This window comes from Sturnira hondurensis, unplaced genomic scaffold, assembly GCF_014824575.4.
Source record: "Sturnira hondurensis isolate 20B ecotype Veracruz unplaced genomic scaffold, ASM1482457v3 Scaffold0007036, whole genome shotgun sequence".
Lineage (NCBI taxonomy): Eukaryota > Metazoa > Chordata > Mammalia > Chiroptera > Phyllostomidae > Sturnira > Sturnira hondurensis.
The window spans coordinates 2,981,033-2,997,027 of NW_028079667.1; the positions used below are offsets into that span (position 1 = coordinate 2,981,033).

Below are 15,995 nucleotides of genomic sequence, written 5' to 3' on the forward strand. Positions count from 1 at the left end.
TTTTTAGAAAACATTTAGACACTGTGCAATTTTATTTTTTACTTTTTCTCATGTGTCGATTTCCTACCAGTTAGGTTTCTTTGTCTTCTTTTATGATATGTAGCTAGCAATTTGTATTTCTTTCAAACAAATCTTACATTCAGAAAACCAGGAAGTGCCTATTTGTGCTCATAGTTTTTGAAAGTGTGACTTTTTACTGCCAGTTGTCTGTCTGTGCAGTGTACTCCATCTCATATATTATTATATGATAAAGCATTAAAAACACACATCTTAGAGACTTCCAGCCTGAATGGAGGCGTAAGTGGAAATACTGTACCCCCTCTCACAACCAAATTTAAGGACAACAAAGATTTAGAAACAAAAACAACCATAACAGAAAATTGAACTGTACCAAAGTCCAACAATAACGAACCATTCATCCAGACTGGTAAGAGGGGCAGAGTCGGCGACCAGCGGAGAGGGGTTGCGGCAGGAAAAAGCGGCCAGACCAACCCAGGTATGCAGGCGGCAGTTGGCAGATTCCAGGTGTGGGGTGGCAATGGACAGACCCAGTGAGGGTGCAAGGCAGCTGACTGACTGTGGTCACACATTTACATGCAGATAAACCATACAGATAAACCATGCAGATAAACCATACACCTAAAAAGAAAGATAGTGAGACAGACTGCGCAACCCAGGGCCCCAGTGACAGGAATTAAAGCCTAAAAGCACCAATTGGAAAAACTTTTGGGGGTTGAGGTGCCAGGAGAGGCTCTCAGCCTTACAGGAGAGTTCGTTGGAGAGACCCACAGAGTCCTAGAATGTACACAAGCCCACCCACCCAGGAACCAGAACCAGAAGGGCCCAATTTGCTTGTGGGAAGCAGCAGAGGGGACCAAAATCCAAGAGAGAGCTGAACAGGTACCATTGCTCTCCCTGTGACCCCGCCCCCACAAATAGCATCACAACCCAGCAACTGGGTTGACCAGCCCTGGTGAACACTTAGGGCTCCGCCCCTCATACGTAACAGGCAAGAACAGACCAAAACATTATGGCTCAAGCAAAAGAACAGCCCAAAGCCCCAGAGCCAATACTTCTAAGTGACAAAGAGATAGCCAACCTATTGGATGCACAGTTCAAAATACTGGTGATCAGGATGCTCATAGAACTGGTTGATTTTGGTCGCAAATTAGATGGAAAAATGAAGGCTACGCTAAGTGAAGTGAAGGAAAACGCACAGGGAACTATTGTTTCCAATAGTAATGGAAACAAAACTGGGACTCAAATCAATAGAGCGGACCAGAAGGAAGAAAGAAAACGAAACAAAAAAGAATGAAGAAACAGGAATTCAAAAAAAGGAGGAGAGGCTTAGGAACCTCCAGGACATCTTTAAATGTTCCAAAATCCAAATTATAGGAGTACCAGAAGGGGAAGAGAAAGAGCAACAAGTGGAAAACATTCTTGAACAAATAATGAAGGAGAACTTCCTCAGTCTGGCAAAGGAAATAGACTTCCAGAAAGTCCAGGAAGCTCAGAGAATCTTAAAGAAGGTGGACCCAAGGAGGAACACACCAAGGCACATCATAATTACATTGCCCAAGATTAAAATGAAGGAGAGAATCCTGGAAGCAGCAAGAGATAAGGGGGCAGTCACCTACAAAGGAGTTCCCATCAGACTGTCAGCTGATTTCTCAAAAGAGACCTTGCAGGCAAGAAGGGGCTGGAAAGAAGCATTCCAAGTCATGAAATCCAAGGACCTACATCCAAGATTGCTCTATCTAGCAAAGCTTTCATTTAGAATGGAAGGTCAGATGAAATGTTTTTCAGGTAAGGTCAAGTTCAAGGAGTTCATCATCACCAAGCCCTTATTATATGAAATGTTAAAGGGACTTATCTGAGAAAAAGAAGATAAAAAATATGAACAGTGAAAGGACAGCATACTCACAGTTATTAATCACACCTAAAACAAGCAAACTAAGAGGACAGCTAGATCAGGAGTGGAGCCGTAGAAATGGAGATCACATGGAGGGTTAGCAACAGGGGAGTGGGAGGAGGAGAAGTGGGGAGAAGGTATAAAGAATAAGTAGCATAGAGGGTAGGTAGAAAATAGACAGGGGGAGGTTAAGAACAGTATAGGAAATATAGAAGCCAAAGAACTTATATGTATGACCCATGGACATGAACTAAGGGGGTGGGGAATGCAGGTGGGAGGGGGTGTGCAGTGTGGAAGGGAATGAAGGGGGGAATGGGACAACTGTAATGGCATAATCAATAAAATATATTTTAAAAAACACATTAGTATTGATAGAATTACCAATTCTGCTTGTATTTTTATATTATCAGGATATTTGCAAATGAAATAGGTATGCCTAATCTTTTTAAAAACTGGTTTGTGGTTACATAAATCTTTGAATGTACTTATGATTATCACTATTTGGTCAAGCCTAGTTATTATTACCTATTGCCCATAAAGCTCTGTTTAACAATTTTATTTTACCTTTCCGCAGAATTTTCTTCCTTAAAAAATTCCTTAAAAGAATTTTCTTCCTTAAAAGAGTCAATTATTTACAATTTTTTTCCTTAGTTTCTGTTAACTTTCAATGGATAAGTATTGGAGGTGAATCAGGGATGAGGAGAGAAACACTTTTTATTTATGGATCTCAGAGCTATAAGGAACTTAGACAACATTTAGAGGAGAGTGAGAAGCAAAGCTAGCAGAATTACTGAATAGTTAGAATGAGCAAACAAAAGGCTAGCTGCCACACCTTTTTTTAGTTGCTACCAAGGTAAGATTAGGGAAGTACATGGTGGAGATTAAGAGTAAGAGCCAAAAGGCCTGGGCTTGCATCACTGCCACCAATGTAGTATACTATATTGGGCACCTCTGTTTATCTCAATCTCATTTCTAAAATGAGCATATTAAAAGTACCTACCTCTTAGGGTTATTTTGAAAATTGAATTGTAAAAAGTATAGAAATGTGTAAGTATTCAGTAAGAGATGGCCTTTTTAGTACTTAACATCATTACTGTTGTGATAACTACCACTGCCAGTATTGCTGAAATCTATTGTAGTTCTTCCTGAGCTAACCTAATTTTTAATTTTCTGGGCAAGGATTAGGCATCTGCTGTCAGGTATTCAGTAGAATGTACTTTCCCGGCAGAGATTTCTTTGGATGCTTTTAAGCAGGACTTGGTTTTGCAGGTTAATGGTGGATCTACCAAAGGCTTACCATAAATTGTCTTATATTCCAGAATATACTGTTGAATGTAACTAGTTTCTTTTCTCACCTCTTACTTTGTGTAGTAATGTAGTGAATCATAATGAACAGCATTCATTATGTCTTTTATTGCTTTTAGGTCTGCTAACTTAATTGTTGCTTTATGGTTCTGTATCTTAGCTTTTAGCAGCTTATCTTTTGGGTTTAAGTGTTTTTTACATTGAAATATAATTGACATATAATGTACTAGTTCCAGGTATACAGCATAATGATTAGATCTATGTATATATTGTGAGGTGATCACCATGATACGTATAGTTAACATCTATCACTTTAAGTAGATATGTATTTTTCCCTCTTGTTCTGAGACCCATTAAGATCTCTCTTACCAACTTTCAGATGTATAATACAATGTTGTTAACTATAGTCAGCAAGCTGTACATTTTGTCTCCAGGACTTACTTATAACTAGAAGTTGGTACCCTCACCCATATCACCCACACCCCAAACTCCACTTCTGGCAACCACCAATCTGTTCTCTGTACTTCTCTGAGTTTTATTCTTTGTTTTCAAAGATCCCACATATAAGTGAGATCATACCATATTTGTCTTTTCCCTGTCTGTCTTCTGTTACTTAGCATAATGCCTTCAGGTCCATCTGTGGTGTCTCAACTGGTGAGATTTTCTTCCTCTTTATGGCTGAATACCATTCCTTTGTGTGTATGTCTATAAGTGTGTGTGCCATTTCCTGAATCCACTTGTCCATTGAAGGCCATGTGGGTTGCCCCCATATCGTAGCTCTTGTAAGTGGTGCTGCTGTAAGTGATGCTGCTGTAAGTGGTGCTGCTGTAAGTGATGCGGGGGTGCAGATGTCTTTTCCAGTTGGTGTTTCTGGTTCCTTCCAATGTACACAGAGAAGTAGAATTGAAGGATTACATGGCAGTTCTGTTTTTAATTTTTTGGTGGGACTTCATACTCTTTTTAAATTTATGTTGCCTGTGCTAATTTATATTTCCACCAACTGTGTACAAGGCTTCTCTTTTTTCCACATCTCAACAACACATCTTTTTGATTATAAATAAATGTATTGAATAATTATTTTCTGTGGGAAACCAGGAACTTGCTTGTTATAACATACTTAACATTTATTATGGAAATTTAAAAAAACATAGGCAGAACAGTATCATGAATCATATGTACCTGTGTCACAGCTTTGGTGGTTACCCACTCATGACTAATCCTGTTTTATATACGCCCTCACCCACTCTTTTTTCCTTTGTTTTTGAAAAATGTCAGAAATTTTAATGTATCTTTGAAAAGAAATCAAAATCAAGATAGGATTTCCTTGGAGGTTTTCAGTCAGTGGCTCTCGGTTACTACTTGAGGAGATGTAGGAAGAGGGCTCTGATCAGTAACTTAGAGACAGCTATCAGAACTATCCCATATGTACATATTCTAACATGCTCAGTGTTTTAGTTATGACTGAACACATTTATTATGGCTGTTAAATTAGGTTTCGTTTCAGTAGTTCATAGAATAAGGTATGTATGACATATAAACCTAATGTAAGTTTCTATGATAATCTCCATAGACAAAAATAACGAATGCTTGAAGTATTTTTGGTTGTAAGATTAGAATGGGCCTTTGTCTTTTCAGGTAAATTACTATAAGTGGAATTCTGTGGCAAAAAAAAAAAATCTTTTTGGAAGGAAAAAGAATTAAGTTTTAAGCAGGGCCATTCTTTTAACACTTGTATCAAAAAGATTTTCCTATTAAATTTGCTGAGCTATTACATTACAGATGCTGATAAAACTTTACTTAGGCCCATTTGTGGAGCCATTGCTTTGTATAACTTGACTGGGAACTCCTTTATTTAATATTTGGCTTTAATCCTTGATTAAACCATGATTTAGCTTGGCCACTGCTATAGTACCAGCAGCTCTGTTAGCTGCTTTTTTTGATGCAATGTGCATGGATGTTGTACTTTATCTGCACAGAATTAATATGAACATAATTAATTTAGGTGCCTCAGTTGTTTTTAAGTGTTTTTTAATCAAATATGTCATATACATCAGTTGGGAGTACTGTGTTGGTTTAATCATACACTGCCTTTAATGCTGGGGCTACTTTGTATTCTCAGGTTGTGTAAATGGAGTCTGTGTCAGTAGAAAGATTCACTTAAGAGGAGCAGATACCTCTTTAAAAGTCAATTTTATATTTGCAGTAAAATCAGGGATAGTAGGAATGTTCGCATGACGATTTACACGATCGTTTTAAATTAGGTAAACAAGAGTGTGTTCTTCTCTGCCTTTCTTTTTTCCCTTTTTTGAACTTAATCTCTTAGATGAGCTGGACACATGCATTTTTTAATTTACTCCTTCACCTCAAGACCATATTTTTGTAGATGATACAGTTTTATTGTCATGAAGTGGGAGTTAATACAAATACTAAAATCAAGGTTTAATTATTGTGAGAGAAGATGGCTTTAAGATGGCTTTGGACCAGTTACTTAAAGTTAAACTGAATTTGCCATTCTTAGTCAATATATTTCAGTATTTAGCTGGAGTAGTGCCAATCAATGAACAAAAACAAAAATATACGTAGGATTGCCTGATGAATCGTTTTATTTCTCTCTAGATACTTTGCACTTCACATTAGATCATATGTAGTCTAGGAGTTCATCTTGTAACCCATTCTTTTGGGTGGTTTGGGAAATTATTTAAATTAAATGCTTCATGGTGCCCTTTTTTTCCTTTTTTAAGGGCTGATAATATCCAGTATAAAAATATTCGGAGACAGAAAAATGTAGCCATTTTCTACCTGTGACTTTCAATCTCTTTATACTTTGAATTTAGAACCAAACCAAAGATGGGTTATAGGAACTCATCAAATAAAACTGTTAACAGCAGTAGTTAAAGTAGATTGCAGAATGAATGAAATTTAGACCTGTTGCCAAACAGGCCCATTCCTCTGCATTCAGTCCTCAGATTTACTCACACCCAGTTGTAGACAGCGCTTAGACTTCTTCCACAGAAGTAGGCCACTTGCAAAACATCGTTTTATGTAGAACATATATGTCCTAAAAGTAAACTGTTATGAAAGAAAGAATAGCAGAGATGGGCATATGTGGGTGCCTTTTCTTTCTAGTCGAGCAAACAAATCACTCCCTTTCCCTTGGAGAGGAATGACATATAGAGAGAGGTCACTAGCGCAGTGGTCTTCACACTGTTTGGCTGTGATCCACAGTAATTAAACAGATTTTAGTTGTGGCCTAGAACACATGCACACACACATGCGTGAAACAAGCTTCATGAACTATTGCTTATACTTACCACATTAGTGCACACTAATATTTTTCCATTCTATTTTATTAAATAAATTCTAGTAATTAATGATGTCATATAAGCAGGATTGTTACAGTTAGACAAACTAAACTGGCTCCCATGGTATTTCCACATGGAATCATGAGCCAGGGAGTTAAGGGTCCTTTTGTTTGCTCATAAGATGATGCCACTTCTCCCCACAACCTAGCTACCTAATTGTTAGAGAATGTGATCCTGTGCTGAACTTGAGAGAATTACTTATACAAATATTCGTTAGAGAACATAAAATGTCAAATTTATTTTCCTTCAGTGCTTCTCATCTACTGCGAAAGAAAGAAAACAGATATAGGATTGCTTGGTGGATCATTTTATTTTCCTCCAGATATTTAAGAAGCTTTTTCTAAATGATGTTGGGCCAGAGAGAAGTGTATTCGTGTCCTGTACTGTTCTCTGTGTCTGTGGAATTTCTTCTCCCTAACTGTGTGTAGGTATTGTGTCACTGGTCCACACAGGCGTGTGTAAGACACTACCCAGTGTCACTCACTGCAATTCTTTAAGGATTGTGATCACTCAGTTGGAGCCACGTTTAGACAGACTCAAAGGAGAATTTACTTTTGGCTTTTGGTATCAGCAATGTGCTTTTTCTTAGCACCTGGTTTATTTTTGTGTTAAGGACACTGTGATTCATGTTGATTCATGTAGTAGGTCGTGTTGCCCTATTTGTGTTGACAGCTAGAAGGTCGAGAGCTAAATCTGTGGCCTATATTATATGAGAAGAAATTTAGAGAGCTAAATTTGTGACCAAATCATATGCAATTTATTTATTGACATCATCCTAGCGAGTTTTTTTTTTGGTTGGGGGTGGGTGGGCAGGGAAGGGTATCTCAGGGAAGGGGCTACTTTTCTGTTAGTCCTAATATTTTCGTATATTTGAAAAATCTTATAGTTTATGTGGCACTTCAAGCCATTTATAGGAATAAATATTTTTAATTAGTTACTCTTGAAATTTGATTTTGAAAGTCAAATAAACTAAAATCTTAGAAAAATAGAATGTTAATTTGAGAAGTTTCTTGTGATTTGTTTAAAAATTATTTGGATAAGTGTTTATTGTTAAAAATCTATTTAAGTTTATCCCTATGTCATGGACTATTGTTACTTAAAACATTTTATATCTGTTGGTGTCAAGGTAAAATATGATTTTGGAGGATACAATAAACTTAATAGACTCTTCAAAATCTTTTCCAGGATGAGGTTGAATATAATTTGATCAATATTAGAATTACTTGTTTTTATTTATTACCATCTAACAGTGTTGATAAAATAATTTTAAAAAACCAGTTGTATAAGTTATACATACTAGCCTTTTTCAGTACATAAAATCAGGTTATGTGCAGAATACTTGAAAAACAGTTCATAATTTCACAAATTTCTGCTAAGTTTGTGCCTTTGCTTGCCAAACAACTTTTTTTAACTGAAATAAGTTTATCAAGCTGTGGGAGATGTATTAAAAATTTAAAAATAACGTAAATTTGAAAGAAAGATTGAGTTAATTTTGATTTATAATTTTAATTGAGCCATTTATATACTTTGATCTCTGTATATAATTTTATAGGAAAATTTCAGAATGTTATCCAATTAATGCTATTAATCTTACATTCTGAGTTGGTTTAATAATGATTTTTGGACATTACAAAAGCCTGAACTAATCAATGAACCAGAGTTAGAATTAGAACATGGACAGCTTTAACAAAATATGAGTTTTTCAGTAAGAAGTGAGTATAAATGCCAACTTTTCTGTGAAATTGTAAATTTAACAAATGACTCAACAAACAGACAAATGATGTTGGTCATTTTAGTTAGAAAAAGGTCAGCCATTTCAAGCAGTGCTGTGGGTCCGTGTGAAGTCTGTTCGTGATAGAGCCACGAAACTGGACTCATACTTCTGAACAGGATATGTATGACACATTGAAATACAGAATTGTGGTGAACCTCTTAGCATCAGTATGGGAAGAAAGCACAATTTTGGAAAAATATACTGTCAATCCTGTACTACTTTGTTAGATTACAATGCACACAATTTAGTATCTTCTTGGTAGTTCAGGATTACTTAAAAATTAGTTAGATGTATTTTGGGTAATAGTGAAATTAAGGACTCCTACTGTGGCCCTAGAACTTTCGTGAATAATTCCCCATTGTTCACTAAACTCACTTTGTGTGTTTGTTTCACTTTCTCAGAAGAATTATATTTGTTAATAATACTTCTGGTACAGAGTTGTGAGTGATTTGTCTTTAGTTTGGGATAATGTTTTAAATTTATGTATCCGTAACAATTTTTATAGGTTAACAAAATTCGATCGAATCATCACTGATCTTAGAATGGGGAAAGTATTTATGAATATACACACACATTGTTCTTTTAATGTGCCACTGTATAGCTTTTGTGTTCCGTGGAACTTCTCTACATTTTAATCTATTCTTGCAGGGTTCATGCTCGAACCAGATCCTGACCGCAGACCTGATATTTTTCAAGTGTCCTATTTCGCATTTAAATTTGCCAAAAAGGATTGTCCAGTCTCCAATATCAATGTAAGTAACTTTTTTCAGTGGGATATGAATTTTTAAAAGATTCTTTCTATCTGTCTGTCTGTCTGTCTATGTATCAGGGAAGGAAGAGAGAAAGAGGAAGAGAAACATTGATGTGTGAGGGGAATATCAGTCACCTTTCACACTATCCCAAATGGGGACCTGGCCTGCAACCCAGGAATGTGTCCTGGCTGGGAACTGAACTGGTGATGTTTTACTTTGTGAGACAACGCCCAACCAACTGAGCCATGTCAGCCAGGGCTCAGTTAAGTGGGACGTGCATTTAAAATCCATTTCATTACATGCAGCTACTTGTGTATTTGTGCATGTGTACATACACTTTCAGAGTTATTTGTTTCATGACAAGTTGCCTAATAGTGTGTTTGTGATTAGTATTTTCAGTATAAAGCCATAGTTGCTAAATTGTGTAGTGAAGTACTCTAGGGAGCCATAATAGATGAGGGGCCACTGCATGATATTTTGCATTTTTTGAGAGGAATATCTGTCTAACGTAGCACAAATAACAATTATTAAGTTGTTTGGGCCAATATATTAAAAAACATACTGTGTATTTGGGAGATGAACTAGGGGTATCATGAAACAATTCGGAGACACTAAGTACTCTGCACACTGAAAAAGTTTTGTTACCTTTGTTGTAAAGAGCATAGGTATTGTCAATGGAGAGACCTGCCTTCATCAGTGATTGGTTTTGTATGCAGTCATCTCTGAGCATCCACAGGGGATTGGTTTCAGGACTCCCGTGGGTACTGAAATCTGTAGGTACTCAACTCACTTACATGGAATGGCATAGTATTTGCATATAACCTACACACATTTTCCTGTGTACTTAGATCGTCTCTAGATTACATATAATACCTAATGTAAATAGTTATTATATTGTCTTAAATGGGGAATAATGGCAAGAAAAAAATGGCTGTACCTGTCAGTAGAGCTATAGCCATTGTAGGCCTAGCTACGTAGTATGGGTCAGCAGCAACATGATGCTGTTGTTTGAGTAGTATTGTTTTAATCCTCACCTGAGGACATACTCATTGATTTAGAGAGAGGACAAGGGAGAGGGAGAGAGAGTAGCCTCTTGCATGCACCCTGGCCAGGGGCTGAACCTGGACTGTATACACGTGCATGCCCCAGCCGGCCGTTGAACCCATGACATTGAGGTGTACAAGTCGAAACATCCACCACTTGAGCCACACTGGCCAGGACCTGCCAGTAGTATTTTTGGTCTGAGGTTTGTTGAATCTGTGGATGCTGGACCCATGGATAGGGAGGGCCGACTGTATTTTGAGAATTTAGTTAGTTTTTGATCCTTTCTGTAAAACAGATAGAGGAATTATGAGGACTACAAATAAGAAATGTCAACCCAGGGCCTAGTCCATTAAAGGTGCTGAGTTAGTAATAGCTAACATTGTTGAAAGGCTTTGAGTTATAGCCTGTGTCCACACACTGTACTTAATTAACTACATCACATTAACTGTGTATGGCAGGTCTGTGCTAATTTTAATAAAAATCCAGAATCATCACTGATTCTAAGCCCTTCTCAGCTTTCTGAAGATCATGCTGGCCTCATTTGTTCCTGTCAGTTTCCCTGTCTTTGTAACTTAACACACTCCACTATGGAAAAAAAAGAAGTTGGTAACTTTCCATTTTGGTTTTTGAACTCTTTACTATGTCAGATATTCTTTGTTGAGGCTGAAAGTCATATAGTTTAATATTCTAGTAATAAAAATAGCTTTGACATTTGACTATAGATTTATAGCTTTTCATTCAGCAAACATTTGAGTACCTTGAAGCCAGATATTATGTAGAACATAAAAAAATGTGGAAAACCTTTGTGCTTGTTTTTTTAGATTTTACATGCAGTGTCATGAAAATTTTTGCAGTATGCAGAAATGCTTTACCCATATGCTTGGTGTTTGCTTTTCCCCCCCAAAATGTGAAATAGTCATTGATTTTCAAATCTAATCTAATCTTTCTTTTTAGCCAAGATTTGTTCATTTGTTAAGTGAATACAATGATATTGTTCTGTTTATTTTTGAAGGGTTTCTCTGGCACATGAATATGGAAATGATACTTATGTAACATGGGGTGGTGTTTGCCGATTAGATCTGACAAATACATGTGAACAATTTGTAGGTATCTGAGGTGAAAGTAATAGCATCTCACAGACAGTACTTTTTAAAATTAGGACATATCTCTAACCTTTAAATAATGTGTTCTGCAATTAAAATAAAAGCTAAAATGGAGTTTTATTTTTTCCCAGAATTCTTCTATTCCTTCAGCTCTTCCTGAACCCATGACTGCTAGTGAAGCAGCTTCTAGGAAAAGCCAAATAAAAGCCAGGTAGGCAAAGCTATGCTGAAATTTGAAAAGGCTTTTTTAAAAATAAGAGATCTGGTATTTAATCCTAGCAAATGTAATTAAATATCACCTATATGCACAAAAATGTTGTTTCTTATTGTATGTGGTGTAGAGTTTAGCTAGCAAGTGTAAAATAAGCTCTTTTGTATTAGAGACAGGGTTTGACATCAGTCTTGGCTTGAACTGCTCCCTCTTAGCAATCAAGAAGTGATGATGGAAGTGGTAGTGTTATAATGCATGGGGTCATTTGGTGGTGGGTTGTCATTATTTATCACATGTTAACTCTAATTTATGAACTGTTATGTTTTTAGTTTATAGCTCATATGATTTTTTTATTTAAGGAAAGAAATACAGCTCTTGCAGGCTACTTTTTTAGAGTATTCTAAATTTATAAACTATTTCATGTATTCTAATATGCATTAAAATATGTATTACTATGTATAATTTATAATGGCTGGTTTTAATGATAATACTTTTAAGACTGATACAATATAATGTTTTAAATCATTTTGCAGTTATTTACTCTTAGTAAGTTTGGCACATTATGTAGTTTAAGACCTGAATCTGAGTAATCATTGAATTAATGATTTAACTTTTTTCCTTACACTTATTTTGGGTTTAAAAGTTAAAAGCCAGGCCTGGCTGGCATAGCTCAGTGGATTGAGCACAGGCCTGTGAACCAGAGGATCAAGGTTCTGTTCCCAGTTAGGGCACGTGCCTGGGTTGCAGGCCAGTTCCCTGCAGGCCAACTCCCAGCAGGGGACACACCAAAGGCAACCATACATTGATGTTTCTCTCCCTCTCTCCTTCCCCTCTAAAGATAAATAAATAAAATCTTAAAAAGTTAAAAGCCTGACTGTATTTTAGATTATCATATTACATACTATGATATGTAATATCAGGTATAATACTACGTTTGAGGAGATTTCTTGGTCTTAGCTTTTTTGAGTTGTATTTTACCTATGCAGAGTATTTTATTGGACATAAAATATATTTGTCATGTACCTGCTATATGCAACATACAGATAGTGGAAGTACAAAGAAAAAGGAACATTGTTTATTCCCAAGGAATTCATATGTTAATGAAGACAGACACAAATAAACAATTCCAACCTGATAGATATCAGGCAACTCTGAGAGTGGAGGAAGGGAAAGGGGAGGAGCAAACAGGAGCACGGAAAAAAACTGATCTTTTCCCTGGGTGGGGGTTGGGGATTACTGAGCTGTGGCTTGGAAGATGAATGATGTAATCTGTCACCTGGGTTGATAGGGAGGGAAACTGTGATGGACAGGCCCTTCAGGCGGGAAGAATGGCCTCTGTGAGCCTGCAAGACTAGAGTACAGGGGATGAGTTGGGGAGTGGTGGGAACTGAAGTTGAAGAGTTAGGTAATGCCAGTCAGGAGCAAGTTTGTATGTTAATGCTGAGAAATTTGGCCTTTGGCGTTTAGCCGAGTGAGTTTCTAACCTTACAGTCAGATCTATTTGGGACTTGGTTGTGAGATGTGTTACAAGTAGTGTATTATTTATAAATTGTTAAAATGTCATTCGGGAATAACTTAGCTTTTAAAAAATATGGCATTACTCTAAAATACTGTCTTCATTCATTTGAATTTTAAAATACTCTTGAGGAAGAGACGAAAGAGTACAGTTACTTCTAACTTGCAGGCATCGTTGTGACTGGTAGTGTGTCCTATCTATAACACAGCTGTGGTTAGCAGCTGCTGTTATATTTGAGTGGTAATTATGAGTTGTTGTAAAGTTGTTAGTTGAATTTTATTGTTACTTGTGTTTTTTAATAATTATTTTGTTTATGACTAAATCTTTAAGAAGGTAGATACACTATAAAAGTGTCAACTGGATAAGAATGCTCTGTCTTCACTATGACACGAGTTATAGCTGTACAGTTATAAGCAACTAGTTAACACAGCTAAATTCACAGTGCTATTCATAGTATGTTAAAGCTATATACATTGTATGTATTAAAAATAAGATTCAGTTTTGCTTTTTGGTTAGTAATATAAATTTACTTTATACTGATAGTTTCAGAACTTGAAAAAATATAAATGTGTATAAAACAATAAAAAAATTAGCCTTTTCTTTGTATTTCTGGGAGTGAGATGGGGTGAAATCTTTGAATAGCTAGTATTATTATTTACATGTTTTAAAGCTTTTATGAATGTTGTGCATCTTCTTGCCTGGCCTTCACTCTGTGGCACTTGGCTTTACTCCTCAAAAGCCCTTTCCATCCCTAAATATCTGCATTTCCCCTTGGGATTGGTAAACATGTGAAACTTATGTGACATCTTAAAGATGGGAAGATGGAGAATCTCTGTCCTGGCAGTGGAAACAATTGAAGGATTTTAAGTGGAGAGAAAAACTGTGTTCTAGGCAGGTTGTTCCATGAGAGGGGGAAGGAGAGAGCGGGAAGCAGAGAAAACGGTTTGTGTCTGCTGTGACTGGTGCAGGTGAAGCTGCGCAGCAGCAGTAACACGGTGCTCAGTCCTTCCTTTCAGTCGTAGTGTGTCTTCGCTCTGCCTCTTCTATCCAGGCGTTTTGTTCTTGTTTCCTCACACAGAATACTTTTCTTTTCGCTGGTTAATGAAATCATATGTTTTAAATGTCCAGTTCCTACTTGAAGCCTTCTCTAGCCAATTTAGGTTAAAGGTAGAATTACTCCTCCATGAAACTCTTGACAGTACTAGTGTGGCACTGATTATTTTTACTGTAATAATTTTGTATATTTTCATGAACATGTTCCTATCTCCATAGGTATATGAGGAGGGACCCCCCCCCCAAAAAAAAACCCCTGGAATTATCTTCTGGAGGGCGGGCCTCTTATAGTACAGGCTTCTCCCACTAGATGAATGTGCTAAGAACACATCTGTGTCAGTGTACCAGCTTGTGGTGTTGTGAGACACAGCATTGTGAGAGGCTGTCTTTGGCTTCAGTTATTTTTTTTATTTTTGGAAGACTTATTTGCTCATTTCATGCCGTGTGATTTACGTGTGCACCTGCCCACGCTGCGCAGAGTGTCTGGCAGTTTTTGACCAAAAATGGCATGACCCCCATGTCCCACCCTCCCTGTTCACCTGATCTCTCCCTTGATGAAAAAAGTTCTCAAGGGGAACATTTTGCCAGTGTAGAAGAGGCGAAACAAAAAAAAAGCAGAAGCACCAAAAGGCATTCAAATTGACAAGTTCAAAAACTATTTTGAGCAGTGGAAAAACCAGCTCGATAGGTGTATTGCATCAAATGGAGATTACTTTGAAGGTGACTGAAATGTAAACATGTAAGAATACATACACAATTTTTTATAAATAAATTCTGGGGGGCGGGGTTTGGCCCCCGCCTTGTACTATAAATTCTTTTAAAGACCCGGTATTGTGCCGTGATTGCTAGATATCAGTAATTGTGTGTAAAGTATTGTGCATTGGTAAACTAAATTAGGGAACACGAAATAAAGTCTGCAGAACTTTAGTGTGCTTTTCAGAGGCTTCCTATACTTATGTGTGCTCTGCATCTATAGATTTAAAACAGGAGCAAGGCAGGGGGAGGTCTCTTATAAAGAATGGATAGACAGGCAGAGTTTATACAGTATTTTCTCTAAATTACTTGCACGTAGGGAGCATTGGTTTTAGTGCTGCATTCATAGTTTCGACTTAATAAATATTTGATTATTGTTAAATGGGATCTAGTTGGAGATACACACACACACATATGAGATCTTTTATTGCTTTTTTATATGACTTGTACCATCCCTGTCTCACCTAAGACATAGATATTATATTTGGAAAACAGCACACATATGGTGTGTTTCTGTGAGTTTCTAAAATCTTTTAACTGCCTTTATTTCTTAGATAGCTGTGAACAGGGCTCCCTCTTCTGGTTTATGTAAGAACTGGATCTGTGTAGTTCTCTTAGGCAGCACTTTACCCAAGGCAGCCCATGTGCACTTAATAAATCATATGTGTGCACAGTTTTAAGTTACATTATTTGAAAATATCGGGGAACTTGGTAAAGAGATTTTATTGCAATCTTGTTGAAAAGTGAGCATATGATTATTAAAATTATTTGAGTTTTTATACTGAATTTATAGAAAGTAAAGTTAGTAAATACGTAAGTTAAAGATTTTCCCCCTTTTTTTTTTTAAAGAGAAGAGCAGATACCTGAGTTTTCTCAAATTGTATTTAGTGTCTCTTGCTTTGAAAATTACGCTTTCTACTTGACTGCCCATATCTATGGCCTAAAGAAAGTCTTAGTGGGAAAGTTTTATATAAATCCATTCAGTGTTTTTTTTAAATGTTTGAAGCATTTTATTTATTTATTTTATTTATTTGTCTTTAGAGGGGAAGGGAAGGAGGGAGGAAGAGAAACATCAATGTATGGTTGCTTCTCGTGCATCCCCTCCTGGGAACTGGCCCCTGCTGGGAACTGGCCTGCAACCCAGGCATGTGCCCTGACTGGGAATCGAACCGTGATCTCCTGGTTCACAGGCCCGCGCTCAATCCACTGA

At 36.9% G+C, this 15,995-nt stretch overlaps 1 protein-coding gene across 2 annotated transcripts in view; it reads left to right on the plus strand.

Moving 5' to 3' along the window:
* BMP2K (BMP2 inducible kinase) overlaps positions 1-15,995 on the plus strand; it is a 124,248-nt gene that overhangs the window by 70,345 nt on the left and 37,908 nt on the right. For both annotated transcript variants that reach the window (XM_037051022.1, XM_037051023.1), the window contains exons 8-9: positions 9,002-9,105; positions 11,384-11,463. In XM_037051022.1, the coding sequence (XP_036906917.1) occupies positions 9,002-9,105; positions 11,384-11,463 (184 nt within the window). The remainder of the gene's footprint in view (positions 1-9,001; positions 9,106-11,383; positions 11,464-15,995) is intronic.